The sequence below is a fragment of the Populus trichocarpa genome, chromosome 5 (assembly GCF_000002775.5).
Source record: "Populus trichocarpa isolate Nisqually-1 chromosome 5, P.trichocarpa_v4.1, whole genome shotgun sequence".
NCBI lineage: Eukaryota > Viridiplantae > Streptophyta > Magnoliopsida > Malpighiales > Salicaceae > Populus > Populus trichocarpa.
Genome location: NC_037289.2, coordinates 5539157 through 5567096, shown reverse-complemented (window position 1 = coordinate 5567096; position 27940 = coordinate 5539157). Strand labels below are relative to the sequence as shown.

The following is a 27940-nucleotide window of genomic DNA, read 5'->3' as shown; positions in this document are numbered from 1 at the left end:
ACGATCTTTTCAAAATTTACATCGAGAAGAACCCTGCCCGACCTGCCCTAAACCTGAATGAGAAACTACGGGCAGTTAGTCAATCAGTCACCATGCCACACCAGTATTCTCTGCTTTCTCTTTCTTTTTGTGATGATATTTATTTTTTTCTATATCTTCTGGACTCTCTCTTCTGTCTCTACGATCAAGATCCAACGGTCCAAAATGCATGGAGCTCTTAACGCTTGTTTCTTCAGGTTTTAGAGCCTGAAACCTCCAGATCTGCTCTCTCTGTGCTCAGATCTTCATTCCTGGTACGCTTCACCTCTCTAATTCTCTTCCTTGTGTTTTAATTTCTCTGTTTTGATCACTTCTCTGCTTGGTTCGCTTCCTTTTGAGCTCGGTTCTGTACTTTTCCTCTGAGAATGAAAGTTTTTTTCTGTTGATTTCTTGTTTACTTGCCGTTTTGAGCTTTTGTGAGCGCTTTGAGTCAAATTTAGCTGTCTTTGCCCCAATTTTCTTGTTTACAGTGAAAACCGAGTAATTCATCGTGTTTTATTCGCCCTTTTTGTGAAGCTTTGCTCGTTTTTGCTTCCAATTCTCTGGTTCCGTTGAATTTTGATGCTTTCTCTATGAGAATTTGCTTGTTTTGCTTCAAACTTCAGGTGTTTGTCTGCTTCTGTTACGATTTCCGATATAGTTTAACTTGACTTTGTGCTGGTTTTTCAATTTTGAATATCTCTGTCGAAGACCGTCGCCGGCAAGGGTTTATCCTCGCAGAAAGCTGTTTTTTGTCTAGTTCTGTGTTGAAAAAAACTCTTTTTCTTTAAAATACGTTCTCATCTCTCTGTTTAACTTTTTTTCACTGTCAAACGAACATTCTTGAAAACAAGATTTTTATTTGTTTTTGTTTATATAATTATGAGTTTCATTTATTTTTATTTATTTGGATTTTTTTGTCTTTTGCGCGGTGCGAGATCTGACAGCTGATACGGTTTTTGGAACAGATCTAACGGTCATGGATCCTGTTTGCGCAGGTGCTTTTTATTTCTCTTTTTTTTCCTTTTTTTGACGCCCGCAAATGGAGGCTCGATACGGATCAGTGACAGTTACCCTTACTAACGGCTTGCTAATGTGCGCCTGCGAGGTTCTGACTACTTTACTAGTTTCTGCTTTCTTCAAAGCCCAACTTTTGGCCCAGGTAAGTGTTTTTCTTTCATTTTGCCAAGCTTGTTGTCCTTCAAGTTGTTAATTGATTGTGTTCCTGCCTTTATTTGGCTTCTGTTTGTGTTTGTAGTTCCTTTTAGGTTAGCGTGTTTCACGTTTCATTTCCTGCTAACCTGCGCTGATTCTAGCTAGTTTTTCTGGACCCTGGTCGTGTTATATGCTCTCTATGCTGCTAACATGCGCCAAAGTGGCTTTCTTTAGGTGGTGGGGTTGGACATTTTCTTAGGATTGGCCTCTGGCGTGCGACTAACCTTTTTGTTTTTTTATTCGGCCTTATCTTGCTTTCTCGCCGTAGAAGCGCGCTGGAGGCTAAATTGCGCATGGGGCTTTTTTTGTGATTAAAGAGCGCCGTGGATAGGAAGAAATATTTGGGGTATAGACGGTTTAGGACACGGTTTGAGTCCCGGTTTTGTTTGCCCTCGTGGGCCTGTGGGGGCTGGGATATAATAAATAAATAAATAAATCTCTGCAGGGTAACTTTTTATTTTATGTCATGTTGTAATAGGAAAAGTCATGTCAAATGGGAAAGCATCTTTTGATGTCGTTAAGGCCGTGTTAGAATATTCTCTTAGGATTCCTTGTTTGTCATTTCTTATGTCATAGGAGATAGACTATTCCTAGTTGATACGTGTTATCATTTAATGATATATCTTGATTATTTCAAGATGATAAATCTGCTGATGCATGAAAGGGTCTCCAATTTTTGGCATATTCTATTTCCCACCCTTCCTGTACGTTTTGACGAGCCCCCCTCGCACCACCAACTTGCTTTATTTTATTTTTTAGGTCTTCATTGATCATTTTAAATTTTAAACCTACGAAGATTCAACAGTTGAGGGTAGAGTCAGACCCATTAAGAAAGACAAAAAAAAAGTGGAGTTGTTGTGGTTGGTAACAAGTTTTATTGAGCGCTTACGAGATATGGAGATGTAGAAGGGCACTATTTTCACAATTTGCTTTATGATCATAATGGAATCTCTGTACTGATGCCTTAAATTTCTTGAAGAAAAAGAAGTGTCCCAAACAGTGAGATGAGTGTGACAAGTGAAGGGATGTTTCTCTTATCTGTAAAGAGAAACCTCATTTCCCTTTCCGGTTGTGGTTGCCACATATATTCCAGAGGCACCGTGGCCATGTCTCGCTTTCTTTTCAAAATAGGGAACAAAGAAATAGATTCTGAAAAAAAAAAAAAAAGGAGGAGAGAGAAGAACCTGGTTCTCGCTGTCATGCTCTTTAGTAAGACGCTTTACTGACTTCCTCTTCAAATGGAGATAGTTTATGGCCTTGGATGCTTTCAGTTATTTGGTCTACCGCACCTGTTGATACTATTCCGTCAACCAGCTGAGAATTCCATTCTTGTTAGTTTACTTAATTATTTCTTTTAATTTACACTCTTTTCGCACAGGCTTATTGTTTCATGGAATTCAACAAGTGTCCTAAATTGATGTAGCTAGTTGAAAAGTTTCTTTAAGGCGGAAAGAAAAAGAGAGTAGTGTGGGATTTGGAAATTTTACTTCATAGGTTAGCAAATACCTTTTCAACTTTAAATATAAAACTTAAACAAAATGAAGACAATTCCTTTACCTGAATATATATATACACGTTTATCTATCTTCTTGATGTTTTTCTGTTTATTTTTTAAGCACACATGATGCTGCCTTTTGTTTATCCCAGTCGTGGAAAACTGTATTGTACAGCTCTGCTATTTATTGTACTATTTTGGAGACCTTGTGCCGTACAATTATCTATTGCCTAAGATATAAAGTCTCTGTTAGACCCACTATGAAATGCTATTTCATAAAAATGGTTTCAGGATCCCTGCGGGTTGTTGCTGACTGCTAAACCTAGAATGAAGGGAGATGAGGCACAAGGCCATGATATTAATCCAGTTGATGCAGAAGGAGATGATGATAATGATGAGGACGACGGGGATGATGATGAAGGGGATGGTGGCTTTGGAGAAGGTAATGAAGATTTGTCGTCTGAAGATGGAGAGGACTTGGCCAGCAACCCCAACAATGACAAGAGTAGCTCAAAGAAGGGTCCGGGTGGTGGAGCAGGCGGGGCAGATGAGAATGGAGAAGAGGAACAAGAAGATGATGAAGATGATGGCGAAGGTCAAGATGACGATGAAGAAGATGACGATGATGACGACGACGATGACGACGACGATGATGGCGGGGAAGAGGCTGAGGAAGAAGTTGAGGAGGTAGAGAACGAAGAGGAGGAAGAAGATGAAGATGAGGAAGCCCTCCAGCCCCCAAAGAAGAGGAAGAAGTGAAGTAGGAGAATAGTGAAAGCCTCCTCACTCCAGATACACTGCTTGTTTCTCAGTGACTTTGTTATCTAACTTTGTTAATCTACTTAGATTACGAGGAGGCCTGTTTAGGATAATGGTATTATGCATAATTATCGTATTTTCCTTGCATGGTTAGAGAGCACTCTAGAACTGTGAGCTGCGGCAATGATTAATTCGAGAAATGTGATGGATTATGATCTTTAGCTACACAATTAGTCACAGTTCCTATTCTTGCTGATAAACTGCTATATACGCAAATGGGCTGGGCTTATGAAATGATCTCATGGCTAACTGTTGCCCACTAACAAACATGAAAAACTAATGTTTAAAGATGGATAAACCTGATGATCACCTCTGTTTAGGTGGTGGAACCGTGGAAGAGGTGAATGGGCAAAAGATGTGTGCTTATAAAGTTAATCCATTAATTGTTGTAGCCATTTGGACATTTGATGCTTCTTCGAGGACCACCAAGTAAAATCATAGAAGTTGATATCATATGTTATACAGGATCCCCAAGTGTTTCTTCTTCTTTTCCCCCCCGCTGTTCACTCTCCTTTCTATTTCAACGGTGGATCTGATTCCATCTTATAATCTATAGAAAATAAATGGTAGCCTCGCCGGAGCAGCAAAGCTTAGCCAACAAATGAAAAGATCAAAGTAAAGGTGTACATATACACAATTTAAGTACAGCTATGCTCACATTGGCAAATTAGTATTCCCCCCTTTATATTTATCCCCATCATATACACAGAATCATTACCACTCCATTTCGTCACTATTTATCCCAGCACCACCCAAGTATTTTGAGCATTTCTCAGCTAACCCCCAACTAGATTTATTTTACTAGCATCATCACCAAAGTATTTTTGGAAAATGACAACGCACGACGAACATATAAATGATCTTAGAAGACTTTACTCCAATATACTGATTGTTGGCTAAACGATAAGTTTCCCTTCACTAATCAATAAGTCAAGCATTGGAGATTTTGCTTGGCTGAATTATGAACAGTCGACCGCAATATATTTTGAGCAAAGATTCTCTAAAAGCTTTTTCCACCACCCATATTATCGAACAAGAACTATGTGCCAAATTACAAATCAAGCAAATAATAGATGCCTATCAATCCTTTGTGGAAGTTATCATCAGCACCACTAATTCTCCATCATTATTGCACACACAGTGAAAAACAGGATCCACGTAAATGCTTGCAAGAAAGCGGCCAGTACATTGATCTCTGAGAACCTTTATTCCATCATGAATGTTCGCAGGCTATCTACTCTATCAACTTTGGAATATGAGTGAGTGTGTGAGAGATGGGGGGAGACGAGTGCAGTAATAATTCTGGTGGACGTCCTAACATGTTCATTACACAAGGGGAGTTTGAAGCAGATCGATAGCCTAATTTACCTTTCTAACACAGTTTAATAAAGTTTTGGAAAAATAAGAGCAGAATTTGAGCTAGCGGTGGTGTTCAAATTTTGCTCTTTTATTAATACTTTTCCAACTCATGTTTAGAAAGGTAAAAACCACTATTTTCACTATTGAAATTAGCTAGTGATTGTTTCAAAATTCATGTCTCATTCAAATAATTAATTAACATGTACAATGTCAACCTATAATTTCAAAGAGATCCAATGGCTGAGAAATGAGATTCAAGGTCCACTAACTAAGAAAGAGAAAGGAGATAAGCTAATGTAACATGAGTGAGAACGAGACAAGAAAAAAAAGAAAAAGAAAGAATGAGTTACCAGGAACACATTGTGGCTCCGTTTTCGACACACCTGATACTATTAGAAAGATTTCGACGAGATATAACTAACCACACATTAAAAGACCACCAAACAAGATCATAATTGATTACGAGTTTTGTTGGGGTTAATTTAAGATTGGTTACAACCTCATCTGGTGGTCTTCCAAGAACTAGTTAGAATCATCTCGATGAAATATTTCTAATGGTACTAGGAGTATTGAAAACAGAGCTCTGATGAGTTCTCGGTGACCCATTCTTTCTTTCCATTTTTTTTTCTCCTGTTTCTCTTTTCAACTACATCACCTTATCTCCTTTCTCTTTCCTGACTATTGAATCTTGAATCTCATCTTTTGACCATTGTATCTTCATAAAATTTTGGGTTAACTTTTATTCATGTTAATTAATTTACAAAAAAAAACATGTATTTTGAAACATGACTAAACAAGCTATATTCATAAACATGGTTGTGTTCAAAATGTGTTATTTCTCAAATACTTTTTCGACTTTTGTCATTCTTTCAAAAATTTTACCAAGATGTGTTATTTTTCAAAAAAGATTCCAAATCAAAATTAACAATTGTTGTTTGCATGAGCACACAGACAAATAAAAAGCTCTCGGAGGAGCAGCAAGGAGCAACCACAAACAGATGATTAATATGTTTACAAGTATGAAACATAGATATAAAATTATGACTCAAAATAGGCAAATTAAAAATAAAGCCACTAAGTTCATTTCATCTCTAGAAAACAAGGTGCAATAATGTAATTTACACATACATTATACTCTTCCAAACAAAAAAGAGAAAAAAAGGAGCCAAATAGTTTTGTACTTTCGCCACGTAACACGTTGCACATTTTTACAATTTTTTGGGCACACATTTAAGCCAATAAAATAGAAATATCAAATATAGCAAAAATCATCGAAGTTCCTCAACCCATAAAAATTAATAAATAAATAAGAAAGGAAGACAAAACCCAACTGTAAACCATAAAATATACTAGATGAAAAAATAAATATGCACTTTGATGGAACAAGCTTAACATAAGAAAGATACTAAAAGATGGGTTCTCCTGTATCACAAGGAGTAACTCAAAACAAAATGAGATAAAGGAAAAGAATCTATGAAGTCGATCTCAACTATTTTAGAAACTCAGGTATAGTTGAGTTAGTTAAAGACATCCTCAATAGATTTCAAATACCGAGATAAAACACAAGATCCTTGGACAAATTATTAAAGGATCTTGTAGTTCAAATCACTCTCAAACAAAAACGTGTAAAAGGCAACAAAATGCACACACAAACCCAATAATTGAGCAGTATTTTAAGAATTTGTTTACTCACTGAATACTTTGGACATTAGCTAAAAGTCCTCCAAGTAATATGGCCCTTGAAATATATTAGAAGCAAGAAGGTTGCGGTAGAATAAACAAATTACTCATGAACCTTTTATTAAAGTTAGATTACCAAAAAAAGTATTTAATATACAAAAGCGCTCCAAAAATTACATAAAATAGATAATACTCATTTCACACACCAAATTTGCCTATGGATCATAAACATCAAATCAAGGATTCAAATATATATGTGAAGATGAAGACAGAAACCATGGTCCCATATTACAGTATTGGAACATAAGTAAAATGAAAAGAGAAGATAACCAAAATATCAATAATTATATGTCTTATAGAAAAATAAAAAGTATCAATTCTTATGAGTTATGTCAAAGAAGATAAGGGCTAGGAAGAGAAAGATTAAGATAAAGAAGATCAGAAATACTTCACAAAGTTCAGTCAACTTGGCTAGCTTAACGTTATCAACTATAGAAATATTCCCACTTCAAATTCCCCCCTAGCAAATGATGCACATTATCTCCTAGATAAAATTCCCCAAGGAGCATGAACATTTTTCCTCAAGCTCACAGCAAATCATCTGCAAATACGGAGTCCAATCACGTAAAGATATTTACAAAAGATAAATATAGTCCTCTCAAACACAAGATTTTTATTCAAACTTTTAAACAGTCAATATTTAGAATATGAAATCAGATGCCATGACATCTAGGAAGGAAAAACATGTGCAATAATATAATATAATTGAAAACCGCAGATCAAACTACTTTGGTATTACGAGTTTTTGAAATCAACACGCTGCTAAGAAACTTGAAATCTCATGATAAAGAGAGTGATAAGAACTTAAAAATAAACTGTACAATGAGACAATTAATGTGTGATGGTGCAGACAACTTTTAGTAAAAATAAAACTGGAAGTAGCATCAATTGGCTCTTTACACAACCCAATGGTGAAATTATAGCAGATTGCTACAATACAATTATGATATCGCATGAGAATGTTGTTGGCAGAAAATTAATAGATGCAATATAATCTTGTCTATATGGAAAGATGAAGGTTTATAAAAATAAAGATGTGCTAGGTAAAAGAACAGAAAAAAGAATGAGAAATAAAGAGCACAACATATAGAAAGAAAATGAGAAAAATGTTTTGATTTAAGGTTTATGAAAAGGAAGGTAAAGGAAAGAATGATAAGGAAAAAAATATATAAATTGCAGATAAAGCTGAAAGCAAGGGATAGGATGATTTCAAGTGAAAATGGAAACCACATTTCTAAATATTAAATGATAATTAATCCAGAAAAAATATGATAAATTGAAGCAAAAACAAATACAGCTGCCATACTTAAAATCACCAGCAAGGAGAGTAAGAGATTGAATTGCCATATCTTAAAGGTTGAAAGCAAAAGGAAAACCTCCTTCCTATACTAACAAATAATAACTCCAAACTATTGGCACGCTATTACATGCCACAACTTTCTCTAAACAAATGCATAAGCAGGTCTAAGAAGCAAAATAAGATATCATTCGAAGGGTTTTTCTACAAGGGCAGGGAAAGAGAAAGGGTTCCGTTTAAGTTTTAAAGGCTTATACTGGAAAAATCTACAATCAATTAAAGGAGGTGCTTAAGTTTTGATTTTAGCTCGAAGAGGTCTGATGCGGTGAACTAGCTTGAGGCTTTTGGGGTGTTTCACTGTAACTAATAATGGGATGAAATGGGTTTCAAAGCGGAGATTTTGAGGATTGAAAGGGTAAAATTACATCCAATTGTGGGTCAAATCCTTGCGTATATCGAAAGAAGTTGGGATATTCTAAACTTCACACGTAGGAATCCAGGCTTCAGGCCCAAGGTCCCTCCTGCTTTGTATCTAGAGTTCGGATTTCCTCATAAAACCCCCAAAAGAAGCTTTTCAAAATTTCTTAAAATCGGTTTTCCTACCCCATCAACTCCCACCTACTCATTCAATTGTGATATAGCAGCAAAGAAGACACTAACTTCAAAGTATAAACTATACCATGACAAAAAATTTACAGGCAAATTCTGCAGGACTCAGACCAAATATTAGGCATTTCAAATCGGGAAATGAAATCAATATTTTGATGGTACCAACAACTAGAACATGCAGAGAAACATAAGATTAACAGATTGAACAGACAAACAGCATCACTGAAATCTAGCTTAAATAAACCATACCACATATATTTTGGATAGCCGGTAAATGATCCACCAGCCCCCTGACCCCTACCCATCCCTGTCTGCCCAATCTGCGTAGTGCTCGAATAAACATGCTGCAACACTTGCGCAGCCCTATATGCCTCCAGTGTTGACTGGCTCCCAACTCCCAATCCCCCCACTTGACTCGTCGCAGTTGGCACCATACTCTGGCCGATTACTGGACTGATCATGCCACCACCAACACCTGTGCTCCCCAACAATGCGCTATACAGTGGATTAAACCCAGGATGCTGACCAAACAATGCCAGATTCTGCGCCGCTGCCAAAAACTGCCCTTGAGGCTGTTGATGCACCGGCTGCTGCTGTACCACCTGCTGCATTCCCTGCGCCACATTTTGATTAGTCTTGTTTTTTCCTTCTGTCGCGACCGAGCAACGCAATTGCTGCCCTTCAAATATCTTATGAGGCTCCTCTAATGCCTTTATGGCTCCCTCCACGGTCTTATAAACAAACAAAGCATAACCTCTTGACTTCCCAGTCTCCTTATCAAACCCAATTGGCCCATTCTCAATTTCTCCGAATTTCTCAAAGAAAGCTCTCAACTTTTCCTTATCAGTACTCATTCCTACATTACTCACAAATATCTTCCTCACCCCACCCTCCAATTCCTTCCCTTTGGCCGCCGAGGCCGCATTAGCAGATCCTACAGAAGCCAATTGACAACTAGCCATCCGATCATTAACCATTCTTTTCGTTTCCTTCAACGCAGAGATCGCAGCTTTTCGCGATTTAAACAAGACAAAACCATAGCCTTTTGCTTTACCTGTTGCTTTATCAATTACAACATTGCATTCCTCGATTTCTCCGAAGGCGGCGAAGGCAGATACGAGGTCTTGGCGCGTTGTGTCCCAGGAGAAGCCGTGGACAAAAACATTCCGGTGAGTGACATCGCGGTCGGCGTGTTGATGAATTAGAGAATACAAAGAGGGGTTCTTAATGGCAGAGTTGGTAATTAGGTCGATTAATTGGTCTTTTGTGTAGGGTTCGAGAAGGGTTGAGAGATCGGCAGGGTCTGAAGGGAGGGGTTTGGTTTTTCGTATCTTGAGTTTGGGTTTCTTTAGCGGTTTCTGTTTGGTGGTGGTTTCTGGTTTTTTGGCGGTCTTGAGTTTCTTAGTTTTTTCGGTTTTTGCCATTACAGATGAGAGAGAGGAGAGATGCTGAGGGGGGAGAGAGGGTGGGGGTGTCAGTGGTCAATTAAATTTGGAGCTTTAATAAATAATTAACTGTTGTTGTTTGGTAGATTGTGATTTTAGTCCTTTTTCTGTACGAAGTTTCAATTTAGTCATTCAAGTTTAAAATCTTGTAAATTGAGACTTTAAATTTGCAAATTAGACTCCCGGTCAATTATACCATTTGTTATATTAGGGTCGTTTCGGATTACGTTTTAAATGATGTTTTTAAAAAATTTAATTTTGTTTTGTTTAAAATTATTATTTTATTTTTTTAATTCTTTTGATTAATTGGTATTAAAATTAATTTTTAAAATATATATATATATATATATATATATATTTAAATAAAAAAAATACATGTTACTTCAAATAGTCATAAAAGCATCTACTACTCCTGTAGCAGTCAATTGTCAATATTTGTTGATCTAAAAACATGAATACTTTAAAATCCCTTGCATAGGAGATGATATTTTAATTTTATATTTTTTAAATGTATTAAAAATCAATAAATAATAATGATAATAATATTACTGGCATGTTTAGAGATATAAAAAAAATGAGATCGTTTGGGAACGCGGTGCAAACCGTATTCTTCAAAATTTAATTTTTTTACTAAAAATTAATATTTTTTTTATTTTGGATCGTTTTGATGAGTTGATATCAAAAATAATTTTTTAAAAATAAAAAAAATATCATTTTAATACATTTCGGCATGAAAAGCAACCACAACCACACTCTTAAATAGACCCTGATACTTTGTTAGTACGTATTTCAAATATCTTAACTATTGAAAAACAATTATAATGTTTCTTACTAATTTGTAAATACTTTAATTTTATAATATCATCATAATGCAATACAATGTATAAAACACACAATTGATGAATACTGCAAAGGAAAATAAAATACAAATGATTTTAAATTTCTTTATTATATGTGTTTTTCGAAGCTAACTCTTGTTTCTCTATATTCTAAAAAGTTTTGTCAAGGATCAAAAAGATAGTATCATTTGTTTATTTTATATGATTATCTAGTACTCATTTACATCTATATAAAAAAGGATAACAAATATGAGAAATATATTGAAAAATATTTAAAATTGTTTTTGAAGTATATTTAATTATCACGTCAGACTTACTAGAAAGGAACAGCAGTGATTATCTCCAGTTATATATTATTATATGTATTATTATAATCTGGAAATTCCGACAAAACTGTCCGGGTGGTGTAGTTGGTTATCACGCTAGTCTCACACACTAGAGGTCCCCGGTTCGAACCCGGGCTCGGACATGTTCCTTTTCGCTGAGTCCAATAGTTTTCTTAATGTTCCACTCCAAATTCCAATCCTCTTTTTAATTTTTTTTTCCAGAAGTATCCTTGCACGATCCAAAAGTTGTAACATTATACAGCCCAGCACTAACAGACTACTTACTAGTTAATTCGTGGAACCTATTGAGATAGGCTTGCTCTTTGAGTTGCGTAACTAGCAACTTACTTAAAAAAAGTTCTAACCGTAACATGATCGAAGAAGTTCCAGCATTAAATAGCCCTCGTGATCGGTAATGTTTTCGAAACTGTATTTTTTAAAATTTTAAAATTTTAAAATTTAATTATTTTTTATGTTTTATATTTTTAAATCGTTTTAATATCAAAAATAATTTTTTAAAATTAAAAAAACTATATTATTTTGATATATTTCCAAACAAAATACATTTAAAAAAATAACTATTTTCATTTCACAAACAACCTCAAAAATTAAGCTTGATAATGTAGATTATCAGACATAATTCTATACTTAAGGTTCATTCAATCAGTAGATTAGCAAATTCAATGGTTGATTATTAGCAAAATTAGCAATGTCAAATATATGTTCCCTTAGACTGGGCTGTTTTAGACCTCCAACAGAGTAGTTGGCACTCCTTGTAAAAGATGACTACGTAGGAAAGGATACATCTAAAAGTGTGTTTGTAATTTACGGTGGAGTGTTTTTAAAAATGTTTTTATTTAAAAATGCATTAAAATATTTTTTTAATTTTTTTTATATTAACATATCAAAATTATTGAAAAGGACTAAAAATTATTAATTTAATGTTTTTGTAAAGGAAAAACACTTAAAAGCATAAAGGATACATATAAAAGTGTGTTGTTTGTCATTTATGGTGCAGAATATTTTTTAAAAGTATTTTTTACTTAAAAATATATTAAAAAAATATTTCTTAAAAAAAATTATATTAGCAAGCCAAAATTATTAAAAGATACTAAAAAATATTAATTTAATATTTTTTTAAAAGTGCACAAAGATTACACCACATCAAGGATATTTAAAGATGAGTTGAGTTTCAATTTTGTAAAATTAGAATTTAATTGAGATTGAAAATAGAAATTATAAAAACGAGGACCATATTTGACAAGGAACAAAAACTCATGTCCTGTTTAGAATTTGGTGTAGAAAACTTCATTTTGGTCCTTAAAGTTTTATATTTTCTATCATTTGGCCCCTGTAATTTTAAAGATTTATATTTTGGTACCAAACATTATTTTGTTCACGTTTCAATCTATAGATATTAAGAGGGGAGAGAATAAGCCATCAAGAAAATTTAAAAATAAAAAAATAGTTGGCTAATCATATTCCAATTACAAAAAAAAATCGATATTTGTATCAATGAATTTGTATTCTTAAAAGGGGTTCAATGGTGGTGATATTTCACTGTTTATCTATTGTTGCAGCATCAAACTCATTTGTTATTATTTATTGTATCTTTAACATCCCCAACATTAAAAATAAAGAAAACAAGGTGAAATTGGTATTTTTATGACACACTACTATTAAAGGTAATAGTTGACTGGTTAAATTTAATCTAAAATTTTAGAATTTAATCTAAAATTTTAGACAACTAATTTATTCCATAATCTAATATTTTCCTTAACAGTTGATCAATTAGGCGACCGTTTCCATAGATTGATTGAGAGAGTAGCGGAACTAATTGTTCAATTCACCAAATGGTCGATCGGATCAATTTTTAAATCTATGACCAGTTCAAGTGAAAATCATACTTTTTTCTTCAAAATTCACTCAAATAAATTAAGTATTGTGTTATTTAAGAAATATTACATAAAGTGAAACAATTAAATTAGTTACACCATTAATCAAGACACATGTTTATTTTTAAGTAAAAATAAATATAAAAAGAAGTACAAAATAATTATAGACATGCTAAAAAAACTACTTTTGATACATCATTCCTATTTAATTTAGATATTTACACATTTTGGATACAAAATTATATTACAAAGCAAAACATTCATTTTTTCCATTTGCATCATTTGATTTCAAAATAAAAGATACAATTATATTATTTATTACTCAAAACGATGCTACGAAATACCTAAAAGTTTATTTAATACTGAAATAAATCAGCTTTATACATAATGATCAGTTACTATTATCTCTTATATATATTTACTGCATCAATTTCTAAAAAAATAATTTATTCTTTCACCCTTGGCCTTACAAATCAATATAATTAGCACAAACATAATAATGTCCTCTCTAGCCTAACTTGGGCATTTTTTTTATTACTAAATTAATTAGTTTCTCTAATTATCCATTAACCAGGGCACTAGTTTCGTTAATCAGGATAACTAGTTTATTTAATAGCCCATTAACCAGGATACTAGTCCCTTAACTAGGATAACTAGTTTCTTCAATGATTTCACATTCTTCAAATAAGATCAAGATACATTTAAAGAAAATTGCAATTACAATTTAAATAACATTTTAGTTTAAATGTGTCGAGTACTTACTTGATGTCTGAGCATGTGAATGATTTTCGTTACTGAGTAGGTCTTGTGACCTCTCATATACCAGCAAGAACAATTTATCATTTTCTATTTATACACCATAAAAGTCAATTTCATTTTCCATACACATTTTTAATTCTTACCATGTATAAATACCCTTAGATAAACTCATTTTTTTAATTACCAAGATCATTTCATTACCCAATCTAATTACTAACTAACTAACACAATTTTATATGATTTGGCTATCAATTAATTCAAACAACCCCAAGCATTCAATTTTCATCCATGGTTGGGTTTTCCATTAAGGTAAAGGGTAAGTGTTCTTTATTAATTCTATCAATTAATGACTAACCCAATTATTTTTCACATCTATAAACATTATTCCATCACAAATATATGCATTAAAACAACCCAACACAAAATTTATCATCACATAATACAACACATACAAATTCAAATGTATAAACATTACTCCAAACAAATCAATTACCTTAAACAAGTTCCTTACCCCTTAAAGAATGGAAAACCAAGGATTAAAATCAAGTGAAACTAAATTCTTCTTCCACTCCTTTCCAATCTTCCACTTCTCTTTTTTAATCCTCTCTTTAATTTTCTAACTCTTTAAAACCTCTTTAACTCACTTCATCTTTTTTCTTTGATCACTATAAAATCTTTCCAACTATTTGTTTTTACCTTCAATGTGTAGATTTTCAAGAGTTTAGATGGAAAATCTCAAGAACCCTAATTTTCTATTTCTCTTATTCATACTGTCAGCCATATGGCATTGTGGAAGATTTTTTGTTCATTTTTCTCTGCCTAATGCTACATTAACTCTATTTTCTTAAAATTAGAATTTGTCCCCATTCATCTCTTGTTTTTTTTAAACCCTATTAGTTCTTTCCTTCTTCTTATTTAATGCTTCTATTTATTATATTCAATCACACCCTTCCCAATTAATTACACTCTTAAAATTTTATTATTTTTGTCCATTTATCACCAATTTAAAATCACAATATTTCTTTATCACTATAAAATTTTAACTTGGTTTTATAGCACCATTTATTTTAAACAATGTTTTTTTTTTGTCATCATACTTTTAGCTCTTTTTTTTTTAATCTTGCTAATATAATTTTTTTTTCGTTTACATTTCTCTTGATTTGTATTATCTCCTATTTGCTGAGTTTTCAAAGATATTAGAAGATGAATTGGTTTTTGATTTTACAAAATCATAATTTAATTTGATTGAAAAAACAAGGACCATAATTGACAATGAATAAAAACACATGCCTCATTTAGATTTTGATGTGGGAAACTTCAATTTAATACCTAAAGTTTAGATTTCCTATCATTTAGTCCATGTTGTTTTGGATACTCACGTTTTAATACCAAACTCTATTTTCTTCATTCATTTGATGTTAAGAAATAAAAGAAAAGGCCATCAGAAAGTTTCGAGGGGAGAGAAAACGATTGGAAGACCATATTCTAATCATAAAAAAGTTAATATTTGTGTCAATGAGTTTGTCTTCTCAAGAGGTGTTTAATGATGGTGATGTTTCACAATTCACATGTTATTGAAGCGCCACATTCATTTTCACTATGAATTGCACTGTTTTTATTTTGAACAATGCTTTTTTTTTTTCCATCAAACTTTTAATTTTTTCAATTTCATCATTTGATGTTACAATATCATTTTTTTCATTTACATTTCTTTTTATTTGCATTATTCCTAATTTGTTGAGTTTTTAAGGATATTCAAAAATGAAATGGGTTTTGATTTTGAAAAATTAGAATTTAACTAGAGTTAAAAGTAAAAATTAAAAAGAATAGGGACTAAATTTGACAAGAAACAAAAACACATGTCCTTTTTATGTTTTGATGCGGGAAATTTCAGTTTGATCCCTAAAGTTTTATACTTCCTATCATTTGGTCCATGCTATTTCAAAGATTATTTTGATACCAAACTTCATTTTCTTCATATTTTAATCAATGAATACTGAGAGAGAAAGTCATCAAGAAATTTCAAGAAGATAAAATATAGTTGGATGGTCATATTTTGGCCACCACAAAGTCTGATATTTGTGCCAACAAGTTTGTTTTTTTAAGAGAAGTTCAGTGGAGGTGGTGCTTCCCTTTAAATATGTTAGATAAAATAGATTGGAGTTTGTTTAATTTTTATATTCATTTGATTTTTTTTATAGTGATTTTGGGTTGGGGTCTTTTGGGTTAGAAATTGGTTTATTGAGATTCCTATAGTGTTTTTGAGGTATTTTTCATGTGAAACTGAGCTAAAATTTGGGTTTTTGATACCTAAAAGCTTGGATCCTGATTTTTCAATCACCAAAGATGATAAAAAAAACTGTCTAGCATGCGACCTATCACTTATTATAAGAAACTTGGAGCAAATGTCGTCTGCTTCTAAGATAAAAAAAATACAAGGCTTGAGCTTAGGCTTTTTTTATTAGAAAACAAACTTGTGGGTATGGCCTGTCATGACGATCAACATGGTCTTTTTTTGTTTTTTCTTTGCATTAATCTATTTTATTAAAAATTGATTAATTTGATTTCTCTAATTTTTTAAACATTGTGGTTTATCTTTGTTTTTCAAATAGTTATTGATATTTTTACATTTTTAAAAAAATTTATAATGTTGCGAAAATATGACTTTAATTTTTCTCTTCTTATATTTTATATAAATTAGTTGTATTTATATGATGTACTTATAAAAATAGAATCATTTTATTAGTAGCAACAATGATTATCTTCTAAGATAAAATATACGAAAATATATAAAATAAAAAAGATAATCAATGTAAAATATTTTCAAGTCCATCCATCGTTTGATTCAACTATAAATGCTAGCTTTTCAGTTTAGTATTTAATTAGTGTTAACAACTATATCTTGATTTATAAGTTCATATATTTTTTAAAATTTATTTTGTAAAGCATCAACAATAACTTTTCGATTCCCAATTAAAAAAACTTTATGATATATGAAAATGTAGCCGTAATGTAGTTGTTTCTTTCTCTTACATTAAACATTAACTTGAAATTCTACACACATTGTAACGTTGACATGTAGATGACTAGTTAACATAAACCTAAACATGTGGGAAAATCATTTTACAAATGCTATGGCATGTGAGTGTTTTCACCATGGATTCGTACAATATTCTTATTTTTTTATTTTTTTTATTTTAATGTAATCCACCCACGTTTAGTTTATTTAGGATTGAGATCAATAATTTATTTCGTTTGACTTTGCAAGGTTTTTTTGCAATGTTAAAAAAAGATTTCGGCATTAAATTGATACTCAATTTGAAAAAATCAAAATCAATTTTATTGATTAGACATAATTAAAACTCCGAGGACCAAAATTGATGTTGAAACAAATTCCTAAACTTTTTTTAAGCTATGGTCGATGTAATTTTTTAGCTTTTTGGTCCCTAAAGTTTTTTTTTTTTCAATTTGTTTCATTTTCAATTCCTGTTTTCTAAAGTTTTTACATTTTAGTGCAAGACTTTATTATCTTTGAATTTCAATCCATGAGTTAAAGAGAAGAGGGAGGGAATTGTTGAAAAACAAAAAGAGATAAAATATCAGTTAATTAGGATTTGATGATAAAAAAGGTTGTTATTAGAGTCAACAAGTTTCATGAGATGTTTTTTTACTTTTATTTTGCTGAAAGAAAATAGATCGGATTCAAGAAAGGAATTTTTTTGTCATCTTTATCTTGAGTTTTTTAACCAATTTAAGGGGTGTTTTGGGTTGAGAAATTGATTTATTGAGGTTCTAAAGGTATTTTTATAGGTGTTTTTAGGTTAGAATTGGTTGAAAAGTGTTTTTGTTTTTTTGCTGAAAAACCCACTACTTGAACTTCCGACCAACTTGCTAGGGTTGAAATTTGGAGATTCAAATGATGCATTATTTGTTTTTTTTTATATATAAAAAGGTTAACATAAGAAAAAAAAAGAGGCTTAACGAGAGGGCATGACCTCCTTCCTAATAGGCTAGGCACATTGGCCCATCAAATTCCTCACGCTTGACCTGTTTTGTCATTTTATTTTTTTCTTATTGGAATTTTGATTTAAGTCCATTGAAATAGATTGATGAAGAGTTTTTTTTGTGATTTTTTTAATGCCATTCAATTTTTATTTTTTTTATACTAGATCATATCCTTTTTTCCCCTTTATTATTATTATTATTATTATTATTATTATTATAGCAAGTGTTCTTTGCACACCCTTTATAATGTTTTTTAATTTTATTTTATTCCATCACTTTCTTGCGCATACCTATTTTTATTATTGTGTAATTAAATAAAAATAATTTTAAAAAATAAAGTTGTTAGACTCAATCAAATTATATGATAGGTGATTCAATCCGGTCGATCTAATGTGTCGTTATTTTAATATTTTTTAAACTATGTTAAGACATTGTAACCTTAGAATTTTTTAAAAGTAAAAACCATGTTTTTTCCAAGTCAATCATGTTGTGCTTTGATTGACTTAACTGGGTGAGTCATATACGAGTCGACTCCAACCTAGTTTAGTTTAAAACTTGGGTTAGAGAGAAGTGCTCCATCCAATGAGTTTTTTTTTTGTCTAAACCACAGTATCTAGAAGTTCATTACACACCTACTAATTCGATCGAGCCGAAACAACTCATTAAAAGGTAAAGCTCTCTCAGTAATTGTGTACTCCATTTATAAGACTCGAACTCGAAGTTTTATTTAAGAAAAATAAACACCAAACCACTTGAACCAACCATCATTAATAACCCAATGGGCTTTTAGATTTTATTGCAGTTCATTGAAACATTCAAATATTTTATTTTCAAATCAAAATTAACTTTTTATCTATTTGTGGCAAAGCACGAGTAAGGTAACTATAGATTGTGATTTTAATTTGTTTTTTTTATTCTTTAACTTTATTTTTCTACCATGATTATCTTATTTTATTTTTTTTTCAAAAATCTTTTTTGTTGCTAAAAACATATTAATAATGTTTGCATATATTTTTTTTTAATTTTAAAAAACTTTGTCTAATCCGCATTTATTTCACGAGACACATGGTGGATAGAGCATCTCCAATCTGGGTTCAGAAAATCACAAATTTCTGTGAGCAAGAAAAAAACACTTCTTGTGAAAGATTCTCAGGTTGGTTGATGATGAATGTAGTTGGATTTATTGTTTAAAAAAAAGAAAAAGAAAAAGAAAAAAAAAAGAGAAAGAGAAAGATGGAAGAAATGAATCTTACTTGGCTTGAAAAAGAAAAGAAAAGAAAAAACAATAACGAGGGAACCAACTAATGCCATGCCACCATTACAATTTCTTTTCTCCAATTCAACCGTTTGATCATTATTACCCCCCGAAAACGACTTCAAAAAACAAAATCAATAATTTAAGGGTTTCGTTCGCCTTGATTATATGAAAACCCTAAAATCTCTATCAATATTTTGTATATTAAAATTGATTAATTAGCTAAATAAATAATCCCCGCTACCTCTCTCTCTCTCTCTCTCTCAAAATCTCAATGGCTGATCATGTATCGGACGCTTCCCCTCTAATCCCTCCGTCGCCGATCACCGAGCCCAGCGAGATCGACCTTGAAGCCGGTCCTGGCGAGCAAATCCAGTGCCGTATTTGCCTCGAAACTGACGGTAATTACCTCTTTAATTGCTTTATGCTAACTGTAAAAGTCGTCGCTTAGGTTTCACCATTCTAGTATTCTATTTGTAGTATTTACTTGCTTGTGGATGTACAAGGTTTTAGGTCAAAAGAGTGAAATATTTCTTTTTAAATTCAATTTGACAATTTGCGGAGGTTTTACTTGCGCACTTGAAAATGATATTTTTATTTTACTTACAATTTTGCTTAGTTGTTATTGTAATTTGTGTTAGCTGGTGATGTTATAAATTGTTGTTGCTTGGAATTTTGTAGCTTTTCCAATTTTTACTTTAGGGGATTTTAACTAAAATTGAGAATCTTGCTGGTGAAATATTTAGAGTTAATTTTTATTTGCATGTTTAGAATTTTCTACATCTTGTTTATTTCTATTATTATTGTTGCTATGTTGACTGTTTATTATAGATGTTGCTTAGAGTTCGTAGATCTTGGAATCTTGCAAGCTTGGCCTTGAATTTAGTTAAAAAAAAATGTGAACTTTGTAAAAGCATTTGACTTTTGGCCCTGGATTTTTGGTTCATTGTGTTTTCTTTTCCTCAGGTAGGGATTTTATTGCACCATGCAAGTGCAAAGGAACGACAAAGTATGTACATCGTGAATGCTTGGATCAGTGGCGAGCTGTGAAAGTAAGTATGTTTATCATTCTTGCACAATGTTAGTGATATGGATCCCACTTTGTTGATTGAATTCCATGTAACAAGATCTTTTGATATGACCATGCATGTCAGCTGGCTAAAAGCCAATTTGGTTTAGAGAGGTCACTGAACAATCCCTCTGTTTTACTAAAGGTTAAAAAATGTCCTTCAGTGTTTGCATGTTGGTTTGAAATTGACGACTCTTATTGCATACAATTTTCTTCACCAATGCTTGACGTGGAATTATGTGGCTTAGAGGCCACATAATTTGGATAATTTGGATCTTCTTTTCATCTCTTTTATATATTTTTTGGTCAAGAACGATTGATATTTTCTCTAGTGTGCCTTCATTTTATTTTATTTTTTAAATGGAGGTGCAAAATTTCTAAAGTAAGAAGATAGACCTAGAACTGGATAGAGGACAAAATGCTGCACCTCCATGGTGGATATTCACATCATGTGAATGGGAGTGTTAATGAGCACCTCTATATTGGTATAATTCATATGATATCCATCTTTTTGGTGCTTGCCAAACTTTCTAACTGTATGTGACAACAAGTAATTGGTTAAGTGATTAATGTGATGTATTGATAGCCAAGCTTGCCATGATATCCATGATGGATATAGTGTAGGCTTACTTATTTGTCCTTTTTACACAAGTTAATTGCGCATGTTCTTGTAAACTCTCTCTCTCTCTCTCTCTCTCTCTCTCTCACACACACACACACACACACACACACACAATATCCAGTACTTGGATCATCCATAATAATTCTGGAGGCGGACTATGCTGCTTGTCATAGATATGTTTGCTGGAGTTTGTTTTGCTATATGAAGCAGTTCGCTGCTTCATTTTTTATGCCAAGTTTCTACAGGCAAGGTAAAAATTGATGCCTTTCACAATAAGTTGTTGATTTTAGCTATGCAACATGTTAATCTGACACTTATCCCCTTTTACCCTGGGATTAATGGTATTGAGCTATGATGTTTTTTTCTTACAATTTCTGCCTATTTTCTTTAGGAAGGGTTTGCATTTTCTCACTGCACAACCTGCAAGGCTCCATACCATTTGAGAGTTCACGCTGCTACTGATAGGAAATGGCGAACTCTGAAATTTCGATTCTTTGTGACTAGAGACATTGCATTTATTTTTCTGGCTGTTCAGCTTGTAGGTCGTCAGTACCCTACTTTGAGTTATTTTGATGCGTTCTTTTTCTGTTCTTTTTATTTTTTCTTGTGTCAGAGGTTTTATTGTCATCTATTTATATTAATTTGTTACAGGTAATTGCTTCACTAGCATATTTGGTCTACCTAATTGACACTCATCAAAAGTCTTGGCTTCGTCTCGCATGGGGCTTTGACAGCGAGCTTAGTTTCTACTACATATGTGGTAATCTTAAAAACCTGAAGTGATGGTTATCACAGTTCCTGTCAATGCATGCTTATGACACATAGCTATAATGGTTTGCTTACAGATTAATAGTGTTGTTCGTTATGATTTGGGTAATGCTCAACTTGCCCATGTTTATCTATTCTTGGTCCGGTCATCATATCATGTTAAGTGTAGCAAACTTTATTTATGGTGTTGATTTCCTAATAATCTGAAAATGATTTTCTTGCTGCATGAAGGTGCATATTTCTGTGGTCTGCAACCTTGAACAGCATTTATTCATAAAAATCGGCTGCTGACATGAACTGATTAATAGATTTGGCTGTTGTTACATTATTTGTCCTGTTTCTGATATTACGCAAGCTGTTATGAAGTTTTATGTAATTGGCTGCTTGAACTTCTGTTGCTAATATAAAAACCGAACCATTTATCTATTATTTCAGCATATTTGGAAAATTAGATCGAAAAATATCATCTATTTTTTAACTGTAAAAATTGGTAACATTAAAATATTGAATACAGTGCTAGTAATTGATCACAGGAGGAGGCATGTGAGATTTATGTTGAGGATTCAAGCATGATCTGTTATTCTGTGTTATTTTTGCCAGAATACTTGGATTGAATCTTTATGATAGAATGTTGTTGGACAGGAGCACTATTATTCTTCGCTTTGCTGGGGCTATCTGGGTGCTTCATAACTTGCTATGATCGAAGAGTACGCAATGATTTGGCTCAGCCATGTCGAGAGATATGTCTTTGTTGCTGCCAGCCCGGGTACAACTCTGCTATATCAACAACAGATGCACACGATATAAATTGTTCTCATTGCTGGATTGCCATATTGTTATATATTAGAGTTGTTAATTGTCATCTATTTAGAGTCTTTTATGTTTCTTCCTTTTCATAGAAGAAATGAGGGATTTAATAGCCTTTTTAAATTTTGAGGAATCTAAAAACATTTTAGCTGCTAGTTTCCTTTGTTTGGTGCAATAATAAAATATTGGCTTGATACTGCAAATTTTAGGTTAAATTCCTGAAGGATTTCGTTTAATGAAAAAAAATGCTGAAGGCAGGGGTATGTTGGATTTCTCTGTCAGGAATCTACATAGTTGGAACCATAACCTAGGCATAAAGGGAACACTATTTGATTGATCTATCTTGACTGTAATACAAGCACAGTCTGATTGATCAAATGAGTTACCTTTTTCGTAAGTTTACTTGCATGTGAAGAGGAAAATGTATGTTAGAGTTGTAAATTGTCATCTATTAAGAGTCTTTTATGTTTCTTCCTTTTCATAGAAGAAAAGAGGGATTTAAAAGCCTTTTCAAATTTTGAGGAATCTAAAAACATTTTAGCTGCTAGTTTCCTTTGTTTGGTGCAATAATAAAATCTTGGCCTGATACCGCAAATCTTAGGTTAAATTCCTTAAGGATTTCATTTGATGAAAAAAATGCTGAAGGCAGCGTTATGTTGGATTTCTTTGTCAGGAATCTACATGGTTGGAACCATAACCTAGTAATGTCATTGGTTACCTAGGAATAAAGGGAACACTATTTGATTGATCTATTTTCCTTACAAATTTGATAAATAAAATCCCCAGTTTGCTGATCAAGATGCACTTGATAGATTTGATGTATATTTTCCAGACTAATATATATATTATATTTTTTTTCATGCCCATCTGCTAAAATTCTTACATGTTGAACGTTTCAGTCTTGTCATCTAATGCATTATAGTTCCATTTATGTTTTGTTTGCATGTTATGTTTCTTATCACGTGAGGAAAAGATTATTGTAGCTATCTGGTACATTAAATTCTGTCTAAGTTTTTGGGCAAATCACCAAAACCTCCCTAATGTTTGGGCTAACCAACACCTACATCTTTGCTTTTCTAAATCAAATTCTTACATCCCTGACCTTTATAATACATACACAAGTTAGGTTGCCATTCCTTAAGTGCTAATGTCCCAAATTTTAAATTTAACGATGAAGTTTACAATGTTGAAAATACCCCTCAACTTCACTTTGTTATTTTTTTAACAATCACCTCCATAACATAAGTTTTAAATTGACTGCCCCCCCTCCCCCAAATGGTTTCCGATAGCATCTAGTGTATAATATAATATATTTTGACTCTAATACCTTTTATTTTTTTGATAATTTTTCATAATCTGTAGATTTTAGTGTTTGGTTTGGAAAAAAAAAAGAGGGATGCAAATGTTGAGTAGGCCAAACCTCAGGGAGGTTTTGGTAAATTAACTGGAAACTGATTTGCTGTCTAGAGACGGAAGTGTTTATTTAGAAAAAGCATGGATGTAAGTCAAGGAGGTTTTGGTAGTTTACCCTAAGTTTTTTCGTTGGTTAGTTAGAGGGGTGCTTAAAGTTTAAATTGGTGCCGAATCAAGGTTTGGCACTGGAGTTCATTTGGGTGTGTTAAAGCAAACTTTGGGCATGAGTTCAATGTTTATTTTTTGTTTTTCAATGCATAAGATACACACATGCTCTTGTAATATTTTTTTAATTTCTATCTCTGATTGAGTATTTTGGTAATTGGATTTGAGAAATCACTTCAAATGATGATTTATGCGATCCATCTGTTTTCCTTAATTTTGCAGTGTGTGTGCAGACTGCCATTTACCTGGTACTATTTGCATGTGGACTGACTGTACCACATGCTTTGAAAGCTGTGCAAGTACAGCTGGTGAATGTGGTTGCTTAGGTGGTGCCAGTGAAGCCGGGTTACCGCTATTGTTTATAATGGTTTTAATCGTGCTTGGACTATTTACTGTAATTGGCATATTCTACAGCGTTTTGGTGGCCACAATGGTTGGACAACGAATTTGGCAGCGGCATTATCATATACTTGCGAAAAGGATGCTAACAAAAGTGAGTATGGTAACCTGCCTTCATATCTTTTTGAATATGCTTCAGTATCATTTCTATGGCGCAGTAAGTCACCAGCTCCAACTAAATAAGAAAGTATTCTCATGCTTTTTGGCCCACAAAAACTTCACCTGAACTTTTTAAGGGAACTGGCTCCAGTAGGAAAATGGTTAATAAGTAAAAAAATAAAGAAAAAAGAACAGGATCTACCGATTTACTTTATGAACCATGTCTGTAGAATTAGTCAAGCTTATCACAGAAGTGATTGAAATATTGAATTTCTTTCGATTGAGGTTATTGGTCAGTTGAAGTTAAAAAAAAAAAAGTTTTTCAAGGTAATAATCGTGTCAGCTCATTTGGTCCAAAAGTCTTTTTTTGCCTTGCAAAGTTTGCAAATTTGAAATATTTCGTCATTGGCTTTGAGGTCAATCTTGGGATGATCTTTTCACTTTGGCATATCACTGCATCACAATCTTAAAACATCTCTGCTCTCTACGGCATCACACATACACTCTTTGGCATCTATTGAGGTTTCGTGGACAGTGTTTATCATGACCTGTTTTTCTTGTGAAATGATAGGAATATGTTGTGGAGGATGTTGATGGTGAAATGACGGGATCAGATTGGTCTCCTCCACCACTTCCACCTGAGCATGTTCAGCAGCTGAAAAACCTGGGCCTTCTGTGAGTCAATATTTATTGATCACAGGAGCAGCACACTGAAGAGACGGACTGACTCTCAGTTTTGGTAGGTCAGTCTATATTGAAATTTATCAAAGTACAGCAACGTCGTCTTAGGCAGTTACAAGGTAAGAAATACTGAAGGCATTTTGATGGCCCAGCTTCATTTATGAACCCACGAATGCTGATTTGTAAAAATTTCCTGGTATTGTTACAATCCTTCCATCAATTAAGAAAATCTGAAAATGACACCCTGAAAGAGCTAACAAAAGACTCGGTTGTATATTTCATGCCTGTAATCAATCAAAGAGCACAATGGCTTTCTTCAAAAGCTTGGCGGGGCGTGGAGAGATGGCAATGATGTAGCTTGCTAAAATATATCACCCTGTACCTGATGCATTTCTGCTTTTACCATTTACCAAAGAATTTGGCCTTCTGAAAGATGCTGAATAATTTATTTTCCCCTTGAAAGTACACTAGTTGTATGTAGGATAACTTAGTAAAAATTCCTAGCATAGAGGCTGCTCTTTATCTATATACTGTGTAAGGACCACAGCTAATCTAAAATGCGGTCTTAACAATATGTCCTGGAATTACATGGCATGCTGGGGCACAATAACTGCGACATGCAGGCAGGCAGGGTTTTGTTTCCCAGCTGAGAATGACCAGGTGACCACAACCTACCATGTGGTTGCCATGTGCATCTGGTAACTTGGTATGCGTTTCGCAATTAATAAGATGCAACAGAGCAGGGGAACGTAATATTTTTGTTTGTTTTGTCGATGAGCTTTGCTCCTCGTTTTATGAAGCTGTGCATTTGAGATTTTTCATTGTCTTGCTAGACTCCAGCGTGCAAGTTGTTTGACAGACTCAAGATGCCTGAATTATTTGATGGTTACTCAAGTCTACAGTAACGTGGACAAGAACACACGGGACATCTATTACTATTTATTTACATAAGACGGAAAAGTCTGAATTCGGTGCAATGCTTATGTTAAACATGTTTTGAATATTCTTCGTAGGCTAGGCATTAGATTTGGCCAACCAAATCTGATCGGTCAATGCTTTGAATTATTTTATTTTGGTGGGTTGGTGAATTACCGACAGCTGGTGCTTAGTTAGCTCTGGTGGTTTTAACCGACCAACCCATCCACCGTTACACAAAACGACTGCGAGCCATGATATTGGACCATTATCTGAATCAAGGTTTATAAGCAACGATTTCATTTACTGTAATTGCATTTGGCACACAGCATCGTGCATCGGACTAGCACGTGAAAAAATGTGGCTTTATACTTTGAAGTTTCAACTATAAGCTTTCCATTAAATTAATATTAATTAAAAGTGTAATCCAAAGGAAGTGAGAACCACTAATCCATGACTTAACAAACCAGCATAACAAATAATACGAGGAGACTCTAAAAAATATTAAAAAAAATGATCACACATAACAAATATGAAGGGGCTTTTAACAGAATTTTTATTGTAGCTCCCTTGTTGAGATTTCTCCGTCTACTATAACAATAAAATTACTAATTTGTCTTTTTATTTAAATAACAAATGGCCTTAATTACAAGGGTATTAAAGTTCTTTTGTTTTATATGAACAATAAAAATACAAAGTTTTTCTTTGTGACAAAAAATTATATGCCTTCAGTCTAGAGTGTTATTGGTTTTTTTCTATTTTAAGTTACAGTTAGATTACTAAAATGCTCTTTAAATCAATATAATTAAAGCTTTTAGTCAAGTGATATTTATGTCTTTTCATATTGATTATTTTGTTATTTTTCTGTTTTATCAAGGGCATTATTGTATTTTACCAGAATAAAATAATATTAGATTGTAAAAAGTTGCTGATGCGTGCGTTGCACAGGTCTGCGCGTGGGAGGGGCCCGCCCGTGGTTAAATCTAACCATCCTCCATGTAGTTTGATGTGCTGCCGCATCCTCTTTCAGCTCTTGTGACGCGTGTCATCAACGAATAAATGATTTGTTGTCGGCAGACCTTTCCTTTTTTTTTCCCTCTTCTTGTCTCTCTCCTCCTTAAAAAATTGTTGATTGGTCTTCGTTGGTATTTTGGTGTTTATGATTTGGTCATTTTTTTTATTTTTTATTTTTGTCCTTGACTATTTAATAAGAGTTTTATTTCCTTTCAATTTAGTCCTTCAATTCTAATTTGTAATAAATTATGCTTTTCAATTTGGTCTTTTTTTTATTTCTTATTTTCTTACTTGACCCTTTTATATATATATTTTTTTTCAATTTCAACATCCAATCCAAGTTTATTTTGTGTTATTGTTTTCAATTTGATCCTCAATTTTCTCTTTTTTTGTTAGAGTTAATTTTCTCTTCAATTTAACCCTCCAAACAAATATTTGTGTCCTTTGTTCTTTTAATTTCTTTTTTTCATCCTTTTCCCTTTTGTATAGGTGTTATTTCTTTTCGATTTAGTACTTCAATTTTAATTTTTTTTATTAGGTCCTTATTCTTTGATTTTTTCCCCTTAACTTTTTCATAAAAGTCTTATTGGTTTTTAATCTCACATTTCAAACCAAGTTTATGATGTATTATATTTTTCAAATTTTTTCTCATTATTTTATTTTTTTCTTTTGTTCTAGTTATTTTTCTTTTCAATTTAACCCTCCAATCAAAAAACTTAGTTGTTCTCTAATTTATTTTTTATTTCGATTTACACCCATTATTTTAATTATTATTTTTTTATTTTAGATCCGTAGTTAATTTTTTTCTCCGTTATATTCTTCAACATTTGTTGACTCGAACGAATTTTTTTATCCTTTTCTTATCCAATTTCATGCTTTTATTATTGTTTTTCAAGGTATCGTGATCTTTTG

General features: G+C 32.8%; 3 protein-coding genes and 1 non-coding gene across 9 annotated transcripts; 3 read left to right on the top strand and 1 right to left on the bottom strand.

Moving 5' to 3' along the window:
- The first annotated feature begins 98 nt into the window (after window positions 1–98).
- On the top strand, window positions 99–3717 carry LOC18099064 (phosphopantothenoylcysteine decarboxylase subunit VHS3). 3 transcript variants are annotated; one of them, XM_006382855.3, is made up of 3 exons: window positions 99–293; window positions 987–1180; window positions 3020–3717. In XM_006382855.3, the coding sequence occupies exons 2-3, from the start codon at window positions 1061–1063 to the stop codon at window positions 3485–3487; spliced, it is 588 nt and encodes a 195-aa protein (XP_006382917.1). In that variant the 5' UTR covers window positions 99–293; window positions 987–1060; the 3' UTR covers window positions 3488–3717. The 3 variants fall into 3 exon arrangements, with proteins under 3 accessions (XP_006382917.1, XP_006382916.1, XP_024456203.1); XM_006382854.3 differs by having other exon boundaries at window positions 103–293; window positions 1017–1180; XM_024600435.2 differs by lacking the exons at window positions 99–293; window positions 987–1180 and adding an exon at window positions 1215–2564.
- A 3195-nt stretch (window positions 3718–6912) lies between these two features.
- LOC7486325 (UBP1-associated protein 2B) lies at window positions 6913–10031 on the bottom strand. Its single transcript, XM_024600434.2, has 2 exons — window positions 8802–10031; window positions 6913–7187 (listed from the first exon to the last, which is right to left on the bottom strand). Coding segments are annotated over exons 1-2 (1176 nt in total). The 5' UTR covers window positions 9977–10031; the 3' UTR covers window positions 6913–7186.
- Window positions 10032–11231: 1200 nt separating this feature from the next.
- On the top strand, window positions 11232–11305 carry TRNAV-CAC (transfer RNA valine (anticodon CAC)). Its single transcript has one exon. It is a non-coding gene; the product is annotated as a tRNA-Val (tRNA).
- A 7721-nt stretch (window positions 11306–19026) lies between these two features.
- On the top strand, window positions 19027–25625 carry LOC7486324 (uncharacterized). 4 transcript variants are annotated; one of them, XM_024602345.2, is made up of 7 exons: window positions 19036–19477; window positions 20043–20128; window positions 21159–21305; window positions 21419–21527; window positions 22163–22301; window positions 24143–24413; window positions 24990–25625. In XM_024602345.2, the coding sequence occupies exons 1-7, from the start codon at window positions 19351–19353 to the stop codon at window positions 25095–25097; spliced, it is 987 nt and encodes a 328-aa protein (XP_024458113.1). In that variant the 5' UTR covers window positions 19036–19350; the 3' UTR covers window positions 25098–25625. The 4 variants fall into 4 exon arrangements, with proteins under 4 accessions (XP_024458114.1, XP_024458113.1, XP_024458115.1 ...); XM_002307082.4 differs by having other exon boundaries at window positions 19044–19477; window positions 22178–22301; XM_024602346.2 differs by lacking the exon at window positions 21159–21305 and having other exon boundaries at window positions 19027–19477.
- Window positions 25626–27940: the final 2315 nt, after the last annotated feature.